At 41.5% G+C, this 20936-nt stretch overlaps 1 protein-coding gene across 6 annotated transcripts in view; it reads right to left on the reverse strand.

The window, feature by feature from the left end:
* Positions 1-20936, reverse strand: part of TRIO (trio Rho guanine nucleotide exchange factor) — a 356110-nt gene that overhangs the window by 94291 nt on the left and 240883 nt on the right. For all 6 annotated transcript variants that reach the window (XM_044779483.2, XM_070519854.1, XM_070519855.1 and 3 more), the window contains exons 22-33: positions 18224-18418; positions 18013-18128; positions 17124-17190; positions 16413-16522; positions 15421-15490; positions 14744-14833; positions 11791-11883; positions 9362-9473; positions 7357-7547; positions 5259-5360; positions 1815-1957; positions 1108-1207 (exon numbers count right to left, since the gene is read on the reverse strand). In XM_044779483.2, the coding sequence (XP_044635418.2) occupies positions 1108-1207; positions 1815-1957; positions 5259-5360; positions 7357-7547; positions 9362-9473; positions 11791-11883; positions 14744-14833; positions 15421-15490; positions 16413-16522; positions 17124-17190; positions 18013-18128; positions 18224-18418 (1389 nt within the window). The remainder of the gene's footprint in view (positions 1-1107; positions 1208-1814; positions 1958-5258; positions 5361-7356; positions 7548-9361; positions 9474-11790; positions 11884-14743; positions 14834-15420; positions 15491-16412; positions 16523-17123; positions 17191-18012; positions 18129-18223; positions 18419-20936) is intronic.

Genomic DNA, 20936 nt, shown 5'->3' on the forward strand with positions numbered 1-20936 from the left:
GAGCAATATTTTTAAACCTACTTACTTCTGTCCCAGAAACTACACTAAATACCACGAATTCTTCTGTATAACAGGGAGGAAAGACCAAAACCAGGGACTGGGAGACCTGCCGTCTGAAATAACCCCCAATATCGGACTCTCCTGTCAGGAATGATTTCCAGATGACAGTGAAGTCACGACACTTCCTTCCTGGAACGAGGGGCTGTGCAAATGCTGTGCACAGAACAGACTGACGTCTCAAAACGAGGACTAAGGCCTCACATAAGAAAGTACGGCTTGTGTCAGACAGTGAGAAACGCAGGAATTCTGAACTGATGGCAAGTTAAATGAAACCCTATTTACTGTCAAATAACATTTTTGGAGACTTTGGTGTAGCGTTTGAGGAAAAGAACAGGCGCTCGTCTCAGCAGGAACAGCAGACTTCACTGAGACGAATGTCCCCACTGGCTTTTACAGGACTTTGGTCACTGGTGCATCATGTAAGCCTGGATTCCAAAGTCTCCTGTAGACTTATTTTGCAGGTTTTTGGGATTCTACCATGACAGACCATGGAATACATTAGGCTACTTCTGTAGAAGATACACCTACACAGACCTTTTTGAAAGAAATCAGCTGTATCTTCGCAGTGGTAAGCACTGGTGCAGGCCATTGCAGGGCCATTTCCTGCATCCCGCTGCACCTGTGTTCTGAGAATGCTCCTTAGGGCCAACCCAGAGGATGCCGCTACCCCTGCCTCAATCAGAGCAGCTCCACCTTCATGCACCAGAGCTCTGTGTAAGATTCAACTTAAAATGATAGGTTCTTCTGCTTAACATAAAATAAAAAAGCTTAAACACGCTGCTTAGAACATCCTGATAGAAAACCACCTAACTGCATTAGGAAGGGCAACTAATTTTTCTTGAATTCTCAGGGTTAAAATCTTCTCACCCTGACACCCCAAAGTCTTTGCCCCTGCTTCCATGTCCTGGCACTAGCCTTAGGACATAGTGACTGAAAATGGTGATGACAAACTTGTCATTTATAGACAGAAAGAGCCTATATCAGTTTCATATCAGAGCAGGGACCAGCTATATCCACCGCCCAAAGCAAGGGTGGGCTGCAGCTCACCTTGTCACTGTCCAGTGTGTTCTGAGACGTCCGGGAGGCGATTGAAATTGTATCGGGCTGGCTGCTTCCATCACCTTGGCTATCCAGATCCTCTCCATCCCTGGAGATACAAAGAAACTTTTAATTCCTGACATGGCTGGATCTGTTTTTCCAGACTTGTAAAGATCGTGGATCAATCATTGGAGAAATAATAGATTTGTTTAAAGAGGTGCAAATCAGGCTGCGTGAGGGCTGCTACCCCCAGGGCATTAATGATGATGGGCCACTCTGTACTGAGCACAGGCTTTTTGGAGGTACTGGGCTGAGGTCTAAAACATATCATTCCACTTAATTCTCACAATAATGAAATACAGTGGATATGATTATTTCCATTTTAGAAATGAGAAACAAAAGTCCAGATGCACTATAACTTGTCCCAAGGTCACATGCACGATTTACACATGCACACCGATTCATACTTGGGTGGGACAGGGAAAACAATTAGGATTTGCATACAGCCCTTCACTTGCTTTAAGCCAAGGGAGGTTCTTGCCTTGAGGAAGCAATACCATTACTAAGAATGATGTTATACATAAACGTATTTTAAAAAAACATATTCTTCCAAATATTTGAGGAAAAAACCGATTTTTGAAAAACAGTTGGTTAACATTGCCTTGTCCCCTCCCTAGTAAATAAGCAAACTTACCAACAAGTCCCCAGGCACTAACCTCTTTCCCTTCTGTCTCGTCGCCGGAGCTGTTTTGGGGATGTGAATGGGCTCCTTCAGGGCTCCTTTCAGGTGAATAGTTCTGTCCTGTATTACTTCTCGGATGTGCTTGATCCAGTCCTGCTTGTTTTCTATACTGGAAGCCTTAAGAAGGTGTTAGAATCAGTCAGGACACAGAAGGGGCCCTTTCCAGAACCTACACCAAGCACACTCAGGTCTCCCGCATTCCTTGAGTTTCCCATTTTAAAAATAACTTTTCAACAGAAAAGCGAGTACATCGTATGTTTAATTTGCATCCAAACAAATGACCCTAATTTTGGATGTTTTTTCATCAAAACTCTTTTTATTTTATAGCATCTAGGCTATTCTAGATTTCTGAATATTCTCAGAGTCGATCATTCCCAACCCAAGACCTTGTAAGCAGCCCTTGGTAAATACGAAAACACAGCCACCTCCAAACCCAAATGTCTTTAAAGCTATTGCGGCAAAGACTCGTGGTCAGCGGACAGTGAAGCGTCAGCAGGAATCTGAACCAATGTCCATCCATCTTGCTGCCCTGTCCCCTGGACTCCCAGAGCAACGCTGCCACCATTTCCCCACTTGCATCCTCTCCTCATTCCCACAAGCACTCTGTGGGGTCCAGGCCTCCCTTATCCTCATGTTATATATGAGGAACTGTGGTGTGGACACATCAGAAAGATGCCCAAGGTCACAATGCTAGCAGGTAAGGAAGCCAGAGTTCTTGGGAGTGTATGTGAGAGCCCGTCCCCCGAGCTCTGCATTTGTCTACCTCTGGTTACAGCCCCAGAATAAACCAGTATAACCCACTGCCCATTACATATGGTGGATTCACTTCAACTCCATTACAACTGTGGGGAAAGGTTCTCTGAAAATGACAGAGATACTCAATCAGCTTTTGCTGAAAGAACACATATGGCATCACTTTTCCAGATTTTATTTTTTTCACTGTGCTTCGAAGGAGGTGGTTTTTTTCTTTTTACATATTCTGAGCCTTACTAACAGTTTTTAATTTCCTTACGGAAAACATCAACCTCCTATGATATAAGCACAATTCCCTGTAAATGATTAAAACAATTGTCAGTGGGATTATAGATGAGATCATGAAGGGAGGAGAACCCAAGATTTTCTCATGGTTTACCTTGTTTTTGAAAATGGAAAGTCAAAGCCCAAGCTGGGAAAGGAAATTAAAATTATGAATCTCTTTCTAAATAAAACGTTTTAACTGGAGGATGCATCTTTCAAGCTCTTTAGGGGCAGTAACGGGGAAATAAATGAAGGATAAAAGGAGCGTCTTGCTCCTGTTCCCAGATCTGACACCAGGAGAGCAGCAACACTGACTTCTCCTGGGGTAGGATGCAGGGTGATTAGGGGACAAGGGAGTTTGTGCATGAAATAAGCATCCCAGGATGGAAAACTTTGAACATGACAGATCCACGGGAATTTAAAGGCCTGATAAAAATGTTTGGGAGGCTGAACAAAGAGAAATATCTGAGAAGGAACATTTGGCAGAGTTTGCAGACAACTGAGGAAAACGGTTATTATGATTCAGAAATAAAGAAAATTTCCACAATTTAAATAGAGCAAATTGATCATTACATTTATGGAAAGTAATTCTCCTAACTCTAAAAGTAATTAAACAAGGACAAAAGGTACCAATTTTTCAGAAATAGTAAGAGAAAGGTAACTCGGCAGAAGTACTAAGTAAAAGATCCTACTTAGCTAAGACAAGAGATAATTTGTTTCATACTCTCGGCAGTCTCAATCTGTTTAAGGAAGGACTTATGAATAAAATTCTTAGTTCCAAGAGTTAAAAAAGGCCACGATTCTGTTTTATAACTACTGGGTTAGCACCATCATTGCCATTACCACCATTACTGTCACCACCTCTACCACCACCAAAAGCTCCAGCACTATCTCCACCATCACCACCATCTCTACCATGATCTATCTACACTTCCACCACCATCTCTACTATAACCACTATCACCACCATCTTCACTGCTGCCACCATCAGGTTCACCTCCACTACCTCCTCCATCTCCACCATCACCACCATTTCCACCATCACCATCACCACAAAGCAATCTCTGAAATTAATGAGGACATCATTTCCTTTAGTTTTTCCTTGGAATTCAGAAAAACATTAACCAAAATTCCTTAGAAAACTTTTATCTAGTAATGCCCACCAGAAGTCTTACGCTTCAATTGCATCATGAGTATTTTATTATCTCCTGAATGAAAGTAGTCCACATCTGGCTAAAACATCTGGCACTATTTCTCAGATGCATCTTTTGGCATCTGTCACTGCAGCTAATCTAGATAAATACTTCATATAAGTTGGAAGTTTTAAGGTCTTGAGTATACTTAAAAATTTTATGCCTTAGAAAAGTTCTGTTATCTAAAATTTAGCTATCAGTGCAATTTATATCTCACAGGGCTTTATGCCAGTACTAACAAGAACACACTGGATTGGAAATCACATATTCACTGTAAAACAATCCATCATTTCCCTGTGAATAAAGACCTTAGAAACACAATGGCTTCCACAGACAGCAGTCACTAAAGTACAGGCTCTACTGTAGCGGCATCCATAGTTGCTGGAAATACCGTGGAGAGATTAAAGGAACGTAAGAGACAAAATCGCTGACCTGCAAGTTCAAACACCAGAGTCCCATTAAGTTTTTGGCTCATCTCCCAATATTCTAGAAATCTTCAGCTACATCTTCCCCCAAATATATCCTAAAGTCACTTATGGTCTTTCCAGACAGCTCAAAAAGACAGTTCCATCTGTATTTTCTCAAACACTGAGGGAGGGAAGCATATAAGCCATTCTTAGAGTCTTCTGCCACTCCTAGTCGAGGCTAGTATTATCAAAACAGAGTTCAAATCAAATATTCAAAGACATTTCCTTCCTCCAAAGACTACATACTCAAGAGCACCCTTGGTGTTTTTGAACACTTTAAATCGTAACATTACCAAACCCTGTATGTGATAATTAACCCCTTTTTTTCTCTGCCACCAAACTAGAAGGACCCCATAAAGACTCTTGGCATGTTCAGTCTTGAAACTGTCAAAGGCCCTCACAAATTCATCAGGTGCCTATTTTCCTTTGAAACCAAAAGTCAAGTGTGCAATGGGAGCTGCTAGTCCAAATCTCCCTCTTGTTATGCTTCAACTTCCTGCATTTCTTATGGAATCAACCAATTCTTTTTAAGACTGGAACCATGGGAGAAGTTTAAAAAGATGTTTCTCTATTTGATCTTTTAATAGGCAAGCGAAAGTTTAGCTCAAGTTATTTCATCACTAGATACCAAACTGAATTTATTCCGCTATTTTTTTTGTGGTAACGATATGAAAACCAATAGGTTTCACCAATAGGAAAAAAAGCATACACAGCACATCCCCAAGCTTCAAATGAACGTACCTTAAGGACAATTTTATTATCTGAAGTTGGCGTCCTCCCCACCCATAGTGCAAATTTGCAAGGATCTCCTTCAACATGTTCTGTGACACCCAACTCTGAGGTCTGCATGGAGAGACAATTATATAATTAGGCAACAGTAAAATTCGGGCAGGATACAGAAGAGAGACCAAGAAAACCATTTCTGGCAACTTGTGGTCATACTAGGTTATAAAAACATAGTTTGTTTACAGTGACAGGTAACCCTCAGATCTCATTTTAGTTAAAATGAGGACATTTGGTTCTTAGGCTGAACATGACTGGCCTCTCTCTTTCACCTCCTCTGAGCACCTCTACTGGAGACCCTGGCGCAGGGCAACAAGCAAACCCAAAGCAGGACAGCCAAAACAGCTGAAAATCCTAATATCTGGAAAATCGAGAGTTGACTATTTTCAACCTTACAAACAACAAAGTGAGTCTGTCCTACCTGCAAAAGAGCTGCCATCAAGCATTTTCAGCATTAACGAAGTAGCTTCAGAGAAGGCAAAGGAAGTTTTAACAGCTCACTTATTTTCCAATTTGTTTATCAATAGTATTAACTTTCAGTATTTTACCACTACTATTAAAGGCTAAGAGACAAAATTTCTCTCAGTAATATATGCATCTGTAGTATGCAGAACATGGAAGAGTGTAGATGCAGGTCAACATCTTCAACCCCACCCCCACAATCAAGTTCACCCCTAATGCATTCTCCCCGCTCCAGCAGAGGAAGTGATTCATAATCTATAGCTCAGAGGTGGCCTCTGAGGGAACCCTAACTTTCAAAAGATAAATTAAGTGAAGATCTATCAGCTTCTAAATCAGACCAGCTCGGTCTCTAAGGATAGATTAAAGGCAGCTAGTGAAATTACTAGCCAGCAATGCTGTCTTTTTTCCTTCCAGTTAGAATATGACCTAAAATGATGTAAGGTGGGCTGTGATCCAAAAGACAATCTCAAGCAGGATGTAAGCCAAGAAAATGCTATGAAAACCATTAGTCTGAACTTGAAAATTCCAGATTATTATTAAGATGATTTCTACACTTGGTGGTATTTTATTACTTTGGGACTTTGATTAATATATGGATATCATAAAAATGTGTAATGTGTAAGTTGTCCAAATCCCAAATATCTACCAATATTCATAAGTGATCTACCATACCTTGTGTAAAGAAGAAACCCAATTCTACTGCACTTTCTATTCTTTCTATGATGGTGACTTTCTCCTTAGATTTGTCCAATCCTCCCCTGCTGGACTTCCTTCCAGCAATTTTGTGCTGACAGCCCTCTGAGACACGGGCCACTAAGGGAAGGACAGTGGACCTGGAGGACGACACCGGCCTGAAACTTTTCTGAGTCGACATGTGGTTTTATAAAGAGACTGACTGGGCTTGTTACATATGCCATGTATGCTTCTCCTGCCAGGAAGTACACTGACGAGTTAAACAAGAATCCAAATGCATCACTGTATCTACCGAGCACTCAAGGGTCGCTGCCTCTAGACAGGTGAGGTTGTGGATCTTCAACACTATTTTTGTTTATATATATCTTCTCTAATAATCATATTTTGCTATTGTAAAGTACAAAAATTTATTTTTTATAAACTTATTATTAATGAAAAAGAAAGGTAAAATCTCATCATTAAGAGCCCACAGTGAGCCACCCAGTAAGGCTGCTTAAGTATATTCCAATGTTGGTGAACGAAAAATTAATTATAATGATACGAAAACTTAACCATAGCCTGATATGATCAATTTAGTTATAAATCGAGTTAAAGCACACAGGAGATGCATGATTTAAATTCACTTACAAAGTGTTTTCTTATCTTGCAGTTAGATTCTATGGAATTTAGAAAAAGCAAGCTTCTAAGACTAGTGAAACTCAAACCCAGGAGCGCCGTCTAGTGGACACAAGGTAGTCAGGGAATTTCACTGAAGAAGATGAAAACATAATTTCAGACTTTCACATTTTAGGATCGTTTGGGAGGTTAAACTGAAAGGCAACAAATGATAACTTTTCTCTACCTACAAAACAGTTGCAATTGTGTTATCTTTAAACTTACAATTCTGAACGCCTATACTTACAAACAATTTGCTTTTATAAAGGTACTTGCTTCTCCCACTGGAATCTTTCACTTCTTTACTAAACACTAAGGACATTTCAAAAAGGAAGAGGTGCCGCTCTCGACCCTTTCGGATTAAGGTTTTTGGGTCCCACACTTGGAAGGATTCCTGCAGGATGAGTTCTCCCTGAGACTCGATATTTTCATCAAACCCTGCAACATGAAAAAAGAGGTATAATCAATCTGAAAGAAAATAAAAATAATGTATAAGACAGCACGACGACTCTTCAAGCATTTGTAACATGTCCAACAATTAAATCTCAGATCAGAGTTTCCCATCTGGGCCCCTGATTCCAGGCTCCCCAGCGCTGACCCATCAACAAAGCATTCTTCTTTCTAAAACACGACTTTGCAGATACTTCCCCTTGTTAAAAAAAAAATGCAGCGACTCCTCATGGCATTATTCTTTAAGTTCCATCTCCTTCGGGTAGTATTGACACCCTTTGAGAGGCGGTTTCACTCCCTACTTCTCTGCAGCCTTCACTCACAGCGTCCAGCAAGCAACCTCCTCCTCCGCCCAGAATGGCCCACTGACTTCCCCACAGGCCATCACCTACTTCAGCCTGCCTCTTGATCCTCTGCTGCCTCAGCCTAGAACACCCTCCCCAGACATTCTGCTCCAGTGCCAGCCTTTCTTCAAGGCCCTGGTCTAGCCTTCCTTCTGGGAGACATCCCTGGCTACTGTTCTCGGTGAGCTCTCCCTTCTTTGAATACAAAATTCCTCACGTGAATCAGTCACGCTCGACCACTGGCTGGCTTTCACTCCTGCTCACCTCTTCACGGAAGTGGCCTGCTGTGGGGACTTTACGCAATCAAGGCTTTAACAGATACCTGGGGCAGGGGCTGCTAGTTATCTCCCAGACTCCACTCTCCCTTCTTCTCTAATAGCAGAAGCCCCCTTCGTGGCTGCTCTAATAACCACGTTTCCCAGCCCCCTCTGCAGGTAGGAGCAGCCACACACCCACAGTGGGGCCACATGAGGAGAGTCATGCGCACAGCTTCTAGTTTCTGCCCTTTTAGCTGTTCCCTCCTCACCCTCTTTCCCACTTTCTTCCCGCTAGATGGAATGTTAACGAGGTCTCGAGACATCCTGAACCTAGCCGACCAGACAACATCCAGGGAGTGGAGAGAAACTAGACAGAGCAGAGCCTGAGTCCTCAACAACGTCATGAAGGGCTGCCACACCAGCTCAGGATTCTACTTCAGAGGCAGAAAAAGCCACGTTAACAGCTTGGCCTCTCATTTTTGGGTTTCTATGATAAACAGCAGCGCTTTCGCCCTAACTAGTATACTCTCAACGCTACTGACAATGATACCGGCTAGCAAAAGCATTCGGGGAGGATCATTTCTTGTAAATAATTCTATGTAACCTGACGATAAGAGTTAAGCTCTGTAACACAGAAACAGCTTTCTTAAACAAGAGCATTTATGGAGATTATACTTGGCGACAATAATTTTTAAGCATACTTATCCGATTCTCTCTTTACTGTGTTACACACCACATTCAACTGCATGAGTAGGTATCTGTTACCTGGTATGTTTGAGGCTCCAGGCAAGTGATGCAATAGACCCAGAGATGGGGAAGCAGCAAGCTCGCTTAAGGATTTTATAATCACGGGAGACTGATCTGACCATCCTTTCACCATCCATCTAACACCTCTAATACCAGGTTAGAGCCAAAGGCAAGTGACACAAAGTGCTACTGGGGTTCAGAGTGAGGAGAGGCCACTCTCCAGTTAAAGCACCAGGACAGGCTTTTAATGAGGTAGAAGGATTTCAGGTGATCCTTAAAGGAAGCAATGAAGCCAATCCTTTAAAAAAAGAAGGCATTCACATCCAAACTCTTAACTCCTAACTAAACACAGAGTCCTGAAGCCGAGGTTTTAAGGCTGTGGGAAATCCGCTTACAAACAGTGTCAGCAGAAAGTGGACAAATGCACGCAGGGGCATGTGGAGGGTTACATTACCTTCCAGCATGCTGAGGTGCATGGCATCGTTGGCTCGCTTTGGCACACTGAGCATCACCTCCAGGCCATCTTTAATCTCCCCCTTTCCTTCCTCGCAGCACGTGAGCAGCTCCTGTAGAAGGCCAACACCATGAACTAGCCAAAGACGGCAAAATGCGCCACCCACAAGATCTTTGCAGAAAGGAAACAGTGTATGAAAATCCATGATTTTCAAGATAAAAACAGGCAGTGGTCAACTGGGCACATATTCTCTTGAAAATGAATTCCCACTTCTTTATCCAACGGATGGAAGGGTTTGTCCTGCTTAGAATAGGATGTTTTGTCACATGTAGTTATACTTTAAGATGAACTTAGTGCACATGTTAACTACCAAGCCTCAGAAATGATAAATAAATATTTAGTTAGTATAGCAAAGCATAATCTGCTCCTGGTTATATCTTAAGGTCATGCCAGAATCTGATTAGTACTGCTGTCTTCCCACACGATCCCAGCATGATCCTGAACTCCTTGGTCCCATTAACAACATGCCCCATCGAACCTGTAACCGCACATCATGCAGCAGAAACAGCATCACGCACAAGAGTCTACAGTTAAACGCTCTCCTTTGTGCACAGGATGTTCAGAAAAGTGCTAATGACTGAAGCACACCTTCCTGGGCTTAATTACATTTCAGATCTGCTTAGAGGAACACCTGTTATTAAATGAATGATAGCAGGGACAACAAATTCAATTCTAGTGGGCTCCAAGATATTTTCTTTTGTTCTTGGGTTGATTCCCACTCCTACCAAACCTGTGTACAGCAGAGCGGAACCCTGCTCCGGTCTCTTGGTGCCATCCCCTCACCTTCTGGTGCTCTATCAGACAACGCTCCGCTGCTATTTGTAGGATTTTCACGGCCAATTTTTTGGGCCAATATTGGTAAGGTATTTTCTTACCAGTATTTTAATGACTATTATCAGTCAGTAACAGTGACGACAGCTTTTTGTGTGCCGGTTTTCAACAAAAGACAGACATGATGCTGTAGTTAGCTTTGCTCTCACACTGGATGGTTTAGAGCAACTGAGCTACCAGACAGGCACGTTGCTCATGACCAGGTGGTGTTTAGCTCCTATTCCGAGCAGCTGGACAAAAACTGCTTTAGAAATGCAATGTCACTGGCAGAAAAAGCTTTCTCATTGGGGAGCTCAACATAGCTTACTACTGTTCTCTTGAAGAACCCTGGGCAGGATAAAGGAAGGTTGATAAATGAAAGCACCAGTTTAATAGTGATTGAGAGTGTGAGGCCACTGAGGAAGCGATCTTTAGTAGGACTATGTGCTAAAAACAAAATCCTTAAATCCTGAGGACACCAAGAAGTAAACTGCCTTGCAGAATTACAAAGCAAAGGGCAAAGGGCAAATGTGAAGATAAACAACTTGGCCTCCTGACTTCTAGCTGAGGTTTACAGCGACTACGTACTTCTGCAATGATGGTCATAACATCACTGAGTGGGATTTTGACACAGAAGGACACGAGAGCTTTTCCAACAGAAAGTTCCATAATGGTATCACTTTCACAAAAGAATGCAGCCACTTTTTAATATTTCTAGATTTTTCTTATTAACAAAAAGTAAGGGAAAGATTCAGGCATTCATAACCTCAACTTCTGTATTTCTTTTATATCTAGAAAAATTACATTATCACCTCCTATTACTGTGCTAGGACTGAACTGGGGACAGTCAGATTCATAAAATATTGTTACCAGGATGACTGGATGGTCAGTACATTCTAATGTTTAATAACATTGACTGGCCAAGGAAATGCTAGGGTTAAATCATCAGAAGTTGTAAATTATTTTTCTTGTAGTCAAGAAAATGTGTATCACATGTAATAAATTCTGTAACAACTCATCACAAATTCTAAGTTTTCTTTATCATTCTATTATCAGGACCAATTGTTATTAGATTTTTACAAATGTGACTTTAATTATAATCATTCATAACCAAGAAAAAGTAGAGGTCAGTTTGACTCAAACACTTGTGATTTGTATGAACAATATGCTCCATAAAAATGTGTGTGACAAATGACCAGAGACAACAGAGAGGAAACTGCCTGAGGCAAGGAGTTCGTGGATTCAGTGGAAATCCTGGGCGTCAGCCCCAGCCGGGTTCAGAGCTGTGCCCAGAGAACAGGGACCCAGGGACAATCGTGCACGGCCCGCTCCCGCAGAGGCCCGTTTCCATCCCTGCAGACCAGCACTGTTGTGAGGCTCATTCCCGTACCTGCTGCGCTGAGAATCAGTCAGGGCAATGAAGGGCAAGGAATTAAAAAATATAGTTAATCTGCTAGGTGTTATTTAAAAAATTCAGGGTACTTTACTTAAACAGAGAAGTGTCAAAATAGTAATGTACAATTCATAAAATTTTTCAGTCAAAGACGGTTCATACATACTTTTAAAAGGAGCTGATACTTCGTTATTCGCTGAACTGGTTTAATAAGGTAGGAAGAGATGGAATTGGCTAATCCATGTCGCTGCTGTATCTCCTGAATTAAGAAAAAATATTTACTTATATATATAAATATACAAATATTCATCACTGGATAAATTAGACAGCACGAACTAAAAATTTACGTTTGTTTACCCCCAAGATGAACACACACATATCACTATTTTTCTGTAAATATGAAATGGAACTCACTCTTGATTCTTTTAATATACTCAACATAATAAACCTCAGTCAGGTTATCACTTTGAACACAAAAGACAGCAGTGTTTACTTGGCATGGCGGACTTTCACAGCACAGAGCGAACAGGAGAAGCCACGAGGACTGCTGCTGTCCCAGGGGCCGGCACTGGCGCCCACTCAGCACCAGACACAGAGTCAGGGACGGGATCCGCCCTCTCTGCCACTGCAGCTCCTGGAGCTTCAGCCACGTGTGCAGCCTGGTCACAGAGCATGTCCCTTCCCACAGCCAGACTCTCCCTACAAGAGGCTTCCTTCTTCACTAACAAATTCATGCACTATCAAGGGATTCTCCCCTTTTTGTCATCACTACTATCTTCCAGCCCAGAATTTTCACACCAACCTACTGTATTTGCATTATCTTAGTTCTTAGCATTCTTCTCACACATTTTTCAAAAAAAGGTTATCTTCTGATATTCTATGCTTCAAATTAGATTTAAAAGCCACCAGACCTTGGTCTTCTCAACCTGTTTGTCACTTGGATTAGGCTGGCGGGTAAAGGAGACGAGACCGTGACTCACGGGCAGTACTTCCTATGGAGGGCTGGCTGCAGGGATCACCAAAGCACTCGTCACGCAAGAATCAGGCAGCTTAGACTAAAAATCTGATAATTCTGCCTCTAGCTTCCAGATGAGAAATAGAGTCTTAAAGGTTTCTTTTCAATTTGCAATTGTTTGAAAATGTGGGATTTATGATTACGATATACATGTTCACAATTTAATATATCACATCTGAAAGATTTCTTTTCACATACAGTATAAGGCACGCATCTATGTACACAGGTCAACGAGTTCTGACAAGTGTTAACACACTTATAAGCAACTCCCAAACCAAGGGACAGATCATTTCCAACACGAGAGAAAGTTCTCCATGCCCCCACCCACTCACTTGCCCACCCACTGCCCACCTCCTCCAAGAGACAAGCCCTGTTCCGCTTTCTATCACCGTAGTTTAGTTCTGCATCTTCTAGAATTTCATATAAAAGGAATTAAACAGAACGTATTCATTTATGTCTAACTTCTTTCAGCCCACTTCTTGGAGATTAATCCAAGTTGTTCATTATCAAGAGTTTATCCCCTTATAGTGCTGAGCAGTAGTCCATCTTATGAATATGCCACAATACATTTGAAAGATACTGAAAGGTCTTTTTAATACCTTGTTTTGATAACATTTTCAGAAGCACATCTCCAAGATTTCTAAACACCAATCTCACTATTTCTGTTAACATCCTTATTACCTTATCAGAGGGTTACACTATTCAAAAATGGCTACAAGATCACAGTGTTCTTCCAAAATACCTGGCAAAGGTTTAATCCTGCTGGAATAATTATGTTTCCTTTTTCTAAGAGGCTGTTAGAATATTAACAAGACCTTCTTTGCTTCTAAAATTTTACCTTGGATGGGAGAGGGGCAGAGCACTGTGGGTAAAAGGACAACCTAGGTCTTTGGTCTGTGGCAGATCCAAAGCCATGATTTCTCCTTTGATTTCCAACTGAGTTGTTTACATGCAATAATGTGCTTGCTCTTTGTATTCCTCTCCGTGAAGGTGGGCACCCTGTCTATGTTATTCACCACTCTATGCTAAGCACCCATGACCAAGTTTGGTGAGTTAAAAGAGCCCTGGGAGATGTGCAAAAATGCTGTATGGTGAATACTGATGGCAAGTAATTTGTGAAATCCCTAAGTTAGACAAGCATGATTTCCTTTATTCTTAAAGATGCTTGAGGGCACAAGGGTTGTTTAAATGGCTTTGATTCCAAACATTAAATGTGCCACATGTTCTCAATGGTTAGGCCTCAAATAATTCTAACTCTGCACGTAGCCATAGTGCTGGGTTTCATCTAACAGCAAACACCCAGAGTCTTGTGAAATATTGAAAAGAAAAGGCAGCACTAGGCTGGGAGCAGACTTCATATTTACGAAGGCAGTGATGTGTAAAGAGACACAAGTCTAATATTCTTTCAGCCTTATGCACAAAATTGTACAGAACATTCAAAAGTACCTTATCTTTTAATCAAAATGTATTTGGCACACATTCAATTACGTTCTGGAAACCTAAAAGCATTCTGTATGTTACAGCATATGGCTCCATCCTCTTTTGTACTAAACAACCTCCCTGTAATATCTTTCAATAAAAGATGCCCTACCTCTACGTTTACACCAATGAGAATATAATTAATGGACCTTGCAATGGCCCTAACTGTTACAGTGCTATTTGTAAAATCTTCCTGGTAGGTTGCTTTTGGAAATTAATAACATCATGAAATTAAAATGGGAACAATCAATGATTTAAAAAAGATTCCAAGGTATTTCTGCTTTACAGAGGGGAAAAGAAGCTTAATAGTTCATACTTTCTACATATTATATTACATGTCAAAAATTAATGATTATATATAAATAGTAAGTAATGGCACATACACACACACAGAGGAACATGTTAAAATCTCAATTTCTTATACATATACAGCTCCCAATACTTGAGAAGGATCTTTTAAAACCAGAAGAAAATATAAGACTATCCCACCATAAATGTGACAGACAAAACCAAAAATAAAACACTATACCATCAATTAGGTGAAAGTTATGAGTAATGTTGTATTTTATGTTTAGCAAATACAACTCTGAAAATTTCAGAGCTTCATCAGGAGTCTATTACTTACATCAAAGTAGGATCCCGCATGCTCTAATATCAGCTGAGTAGAATCAGGCTTATTTTTGCAATATGTGACATACATCTGAAACTTGTCTGCCTACAAACAAAAAATATTTAGAATATTTCTTTCAACTGGCAATAAGTCAAAATACGATAAACTTTTATGTAGAAAAGAAGCTGTGTAAAGAAAACTTAAGCCCCAAATAAAAGAATCCCTGCGTTATAAAGAAAGCTATTAAAATGAAACATCCTGCTGATACCACACACACGCAGTCCAAGCTGCGCATGCCCTCTCTCTTCCCACAATGGTGTGTGCCAACCTGGGCAGCACACTTAGACGGCACAGCGCCATCCCCTCCTGACTGCCTCCCCTCCCGACTGGAGAAGTGATACCCCCTCACCCCTGCCCCAGGCAGGGCTGTGTGCTCATTTATGTGTGAATCCCCAGGGCCACACTGAGGCCCGACACACTAAATGTTCTATTTCAAACCATACCGACTGCCAATAAAAAGCTCACTCCATATTAATAACTAGTTGGAGAATATAACTCTTTGAGGTAAAGACCGTTTCTCTGTATGCAGATACCAGTAGAAGATGGTGACATAAATGTGAACAATATTCCTTCCAACTTCCTTCACAGCCACCAAAGAATTGTGAGAGAACAAGTAGTTGAGGTCTCATTACCCAAGTAACAAAGCAATGTCCAACGTCCTCTGGTAACTGCTCATATTTCTCCAGCTCTTTCAGAAATATGCTGCAGGGAATAAAAAAGCTATGTTATTAAAGTGTTTAAAAACATTTTCCTAGGGACATAGGCCAGAAATTAGACCAAGCATACCACAAATTCCAGCCATGCCTGAATTTCATCATTTTAATCAAGTGCAGTGAAAAATCTGTGCCCTTTAGATTTTAAGATTTAACAAAATATGTAGCTGTTAACTAGGGTAAGTTATGGTGACTTTCAAACAGCTAAGCAGTTTAACACCTTCGAACAGAAATTTTACTTACTTCTGGGCGAGCGCTATGTTTAGTCACTAAGGATATAATTTAGAGACGTACGTACTCAATCGGAAGAACCCATTGAGATTTTGGCGTCTTTTGCTGCGGCGGGAGGGAGGGATGACCTTACGGGTTCTGGCCCCAGCCTCGTCTTACCATAGGCTGTTGGGCTGCACAGACTCTGCCTAAAGCAACTTCTGCTGCTTTTTTTTCAATCTCAAAAATAAAACCAAGTGCCTCCTGTGGCCAACGTAAAGTGCATTTTCTTTTGATCAGACTACACATCTGTTCTGGCCTCAGTTCCCTCTTTCCTCTCTTACAGAGAAGACCAAACGTCTCCAGCAGCCCACGGAGAACTCTTCTTCCTTTAACTCTAAGAAGCAACTGAGGTAGCAGCTGAGGACATGGCTTGAGGGAAGTCAGGTTCTTACAGAAACAGTGTTCAGTGTTCCTAATCTTATTTCTATTAAAAGTAAGTATAAAGTTGAGTCTGTATTAAAATAGTCTCCAGAATGCTAGTCATTGTGAAGAAAGCCTGACAGGCTTCATTCAAATCTCAACAAAATCACTGAAATCCACGCTTAATTCAATTGGAAACTTTTATTTCTTGATATGAAACTTCAGCAGAGTATCTAGATTTCAAGAGTAATTAGCTCCCCAAAGATAAAGCCACTTACTTATTATGGAACTCATAGATTTCCTGCATGTTCCCAAAGATAATGAGCTCTTTGTTGACAATCCCAGGCGGGATCTCCTCCACACCGCTGGTCATCTCCCACAGGTAGGTCTGGCCAGGAGGAAACAGGGATTAGACAAAAACCAACACCAAACTTCCAAGAAACAGCTATTCCTGACATCTGTAATTACACACCCAGAGTTAATGTAGAAATGAAAACATATCTTAAGAATGGGATCTTTTACAAAACAGTAAGAAAAACTTTTTAAAAAAAGCCCCTCAATTGCTATTAATACTTGAGAGTAGTTCCTATACTTCTCATCTCTAAACTTACGCCCAGCTTCGAGTTTTGGAATTAACCCACTCCACAAAGTTACAACAAATTTTCCTTCAACTACTAAGTATTAGCTGCTGATCATAACTAGTGGGCACATTTCTCTGAAGCTGCTGTAGAATTCTATTCAAAGAGGATGTCAGCCAGGCCATCATGTGACAAACGGAATGAGCGGATTAATGCTGCATCAACTCGGTAATGGGCAAAAACAAGCCTAGACTGTCATCGAAGCACAGGAGCGTGAACCGGCGGCTTATGCACACTTTAAATCTCAGGAAGAACAACAAAACGTGCGATTATCTTAAGAATTACCAATAGGTAAGAGTAAATAGCAAGATTATACTCAATCTAAGTAAACAAGCAAAAAAACTTACTTACATCCATACACTCCCGGAGGTCTCTGACATAAGCCTTTTCAGTTTGAATCAGCTCAGCCATGATGAACCTTTAATACAGGAAGACAATGAACGCTTCAGTTCGCTGTCAGGATACACGATTATTTTAACTATCTACTTTTACGGTTTATGAAACAATAAGGTGGTTTTAAAAGCACTAGTCTGTAATGAGTTTTGGAGAATTAAATCGAGAATAGATAGAAACATAATAGTATCTGGCCACCAGTTCAAAGGAAAAAACATTTTGGAAAACATTTTGCTGAGGGGCCTCCAGATCAGCTTCTTAACTCAGCAGCACTGACGTCCCGGGCGGGACACTGCTTTGCTGGGGGGACGTCCTGGGAGCTGGAGGACGTTCAGCAGCATCCCTGGGCTCCGCCCACTAGAAGCCACTAGCACTCCTGCCTCCCCACTGTGTGACAACCAAAAATGTCTTCGCAAATTGCCAAATGTTCCCCAGGGGACAAAATTCCTGACTGAAAACCACTAGTTTAGACCAATTTTTTTGTCTTTATTAATATCTAGTATAGTTTACTAACCAGCAACTTTTAAACACATCCACTTGTTTTATTAATTTCTTCTCCTTATTGTTACTACTCGTGACCTATGGATGACAATGATGCTAAAACAATCTGTCAACTCCATGTGAAATGGAGGCACAGCGATAAAAACAAGACACTGTTTCTGAATCAGGTGATAAGGGGACACTGGATACAGTGGAGTTTGTGTTACAAAAACTAAGCACATTCAGAGCGACAGAAAGTATTAATGCTCTTTGGTTTCAAAGCACAAATAGAAGCACACGTTTGTCCAAGTGACACTGTCTTCACATTTCTCAATGACTCCTGGCAGGTTCTTAAAGACTGGCTTACTCTTTCCTGCGGGCAGACTTCCGTTTTTCTTCATTAAGTTCATGAGCGGCATCTCGAAGTTTCACCTCTGACCCAGGGATACTGGCTGGAATTATATCCAGCTGAAGGCTTTTACTCTGAGGAATAAGAGAGTCAATGAACTTCATTTAATCAACAAACAAGACATGAGGAAAAACATCGGGAGGTACTCAGTGCACACAGAGCAATTTACCGATTTGTTGGAATCTGAAGAAATCCCCAGAGCTTTCTCCAAAGAGGTCCTGTACTTCTCCATCCGCAGAGAGAAATCTCTGTACCTCTTATCCACTGCAGTAACACATTTTTTTATCTCTGCCGCATGGGCATGCCCTTTTTCACAAAAGCCATCAGCCAGCTGTATCAATAGCTTCACTCTCTCTTTGGTTTGCTGCAAAAAACAACAGGAAAGTATTGTGAAGCAAATGAACCCAACTGCCAGAAACCAGAAACACAGTGGCAACTTGCCGACAACTCTGAGTTCCGGACAGGAAAAAAAATTGCTGGTGGTAGAAACTCAGACTAAACCCCCAAGTCCATCCAGTTCATCTCTCTGATCCTGGACTAGCTATCTTTCTTCAGCTCTTCATGACCTCCAAGACAAAATCTAGACTTCTTTCCACAACGTCTTCGTCTGGTAGAGGCTCAGTAAAAACCTGCAGAATCAATGAATGGATGCTCACTCAGGATGTCCACTCCAAAAGTCGAGGGCTGTCCTCCTTTGAGTGCTGTATGTGTTGGTTACAAAGACACCCCCTGCTTTAAGCATGTTTACTTTATGTGCCCATTTAGACCGCAAGTTCCTTCAGGGCAGCAGCCGTGTGAGTTTTGGTTTTTTGGGAGCACATGTGACAAAGGCTCTCCCCATGGCAGACTCTCCACAAAATCCATATGAAGCTCCTGGTGTCACACACTCAGTTCATTCTTAACGCTCAGTAGATCAAAGTCATTGGGCAGGACACTATCTTCATAAAGCTATTTAAAATTTTGTTCCCTGTTTTAGAATTCTCTCTTTTAAAAAAACCACATTATTTCATTTTGTATTATATAGAAAAGATCTTTTCTTAAGTTAAGGCATAACTTTATCGCTTTTTATAACATTAAGGATAACCACAAAACAATGGTTCTATATGTATGGCAGTAACTTCACTCAGCTCTGATTTCTCCACGGATCTTGCATCACCTCCATTTCGTTTATTATTCCTACGAGGCTTCCTTCAACATTCCTGCTGGCATTTCAAATGAGTACTCTTCTGCTATGGAATCTGCTTCTCTCAGCTAACCTTTGACTAGAAAATCTTTGCAACTAACATGCAGGAAACTGACTTTAAAAGTCCCCAACAGGAAGAAGGTCAGGGTTCAAACTCTGGATAAATTATCTTAGTTTGGACACTAAGTCCTGAGCCAGAATTCACCAGGCAACCTGGGAAACCAGCTGTGAAGATCCTTAGACCCTCCACAGACACCCCGCAACCCGGCCACTGCCGAGCGCCCCGCGCCCCGTGTCCAGCTGCCCACACCACCCCTCCAGGCACGTTCTTGCCTGCAGGTCTCCGCACCAGTGCCCCCCTTCTGCCTGGAATGGGATTCCTCGAGACGTCTCCATGGCTCCTTCATGTCCTTGCTCAAACAAAGGCCACCTTCTCCCCTCCCTGAGCCCCTAAAAACGGCAGCTTGTCCCCTTGCTCCAACCACACTTCCGCTGTCTGCTCTGTTGTTTCCCATGGCATGCATCACACCTTCTAAGTAGTGTAATGTGCTTGTCACAATTATTGTCTGTCTCTCTCCTGTTATAACGTAACTGCCACAGGCCAGGGCTATTTGTTTTCCTAATTTCTCACAGACCTTCCATGTGTCTGGCATAGTGGACATTCACCAAATATTTATTGAGAAAATAAATTAACATTAGTTCTTTATGCAAGTGTGTATACACCTGTGACTTTAACGGGTGTGGTAGTTACTCTTAACTGGCATGAATATATACTTAAAAAAATCTATGAAAACAGAACTCAGGTACACTAATATCTCTGTGAAAAAAATCACTGTGGCAGATGCTATAAAAGCTCTTTACTGGCAAAAGTCAGCAAAACCTAAAACAATCTGAAAGCTTTTAGGGCCTTCATCTTGTGTGGAAATGAACTCAAGTCGAGTGAGTTAAAATCTGCTCACTCTATACTGGAACTATCTGCCAAACCAACCTTTAGACTTGACACCAACACTACACCTTTCTGGATAGAAGACAAGCCTAATTATAACCCAAGGAAATAAAAGATGACGTTTCAGATTTGGAAGCATAAATTCCACTAGGGACTTAACTTAGAAACACTGCTAAATTTTAATATCAAAGAGAATATGACTAATGGAGGATTTTTAAAAACTTGGGTTGCCTAGATAAGGCTTCCCCGCTGGGGGCCAAGACAGCAACCTGCTGAAAAGCACAGAAAAGTGGTGCGGCACTTCTTTTCCCGCTGTCACAGTTGCCATCAGTGGAGGGCACTGCAAACTGTGTGTATTGTCAGGTGTTAAGAAAGCTGTTTTGTGGTTTAAGCATTGGGTACAGAGAAGTGATGATAAAGGATAATGCAGCTTGCCTACGTTAAAACAGCAAACAAAAACACCCAGAAACCAGAGGAAGATTTCTGTATATGTCTGACACATCACAAAATAGACCACTGGCCAAGATGTAACACCAATAGGCTGACGCTGATTATATGAACTTAGATGCAGAATGGAAGACTTCCCACAGCCCAAGCCTGGTGGATGGACACGTCTTCCATGTGTAAACTTCACTTAAACAAAAAATGCTCATCAGACAGTCCCAGGCTTCTCGATGAGGCCTGCCCTAGCGTCTCCAACACAGGTGGCCACCCTCCCTTCCCTCCTGGCTGTCTTTTTTCTCTTATTACTTA

This window comes from Equus asinus, chromosome 10 (assembly GCF_041296235.1).
Source record: "Equus asinus isolate D_3611 breed Donkey chromosome 10, EquAss-T2T_v2, whole genome shotgun sequence".
In the NCBI taxonomy this organism is placed as follows: Eukaryota; Metazoa; Chordata; class Mammalia; order Perissodactyla; family Equidae; genus Equus; species Equus asinus.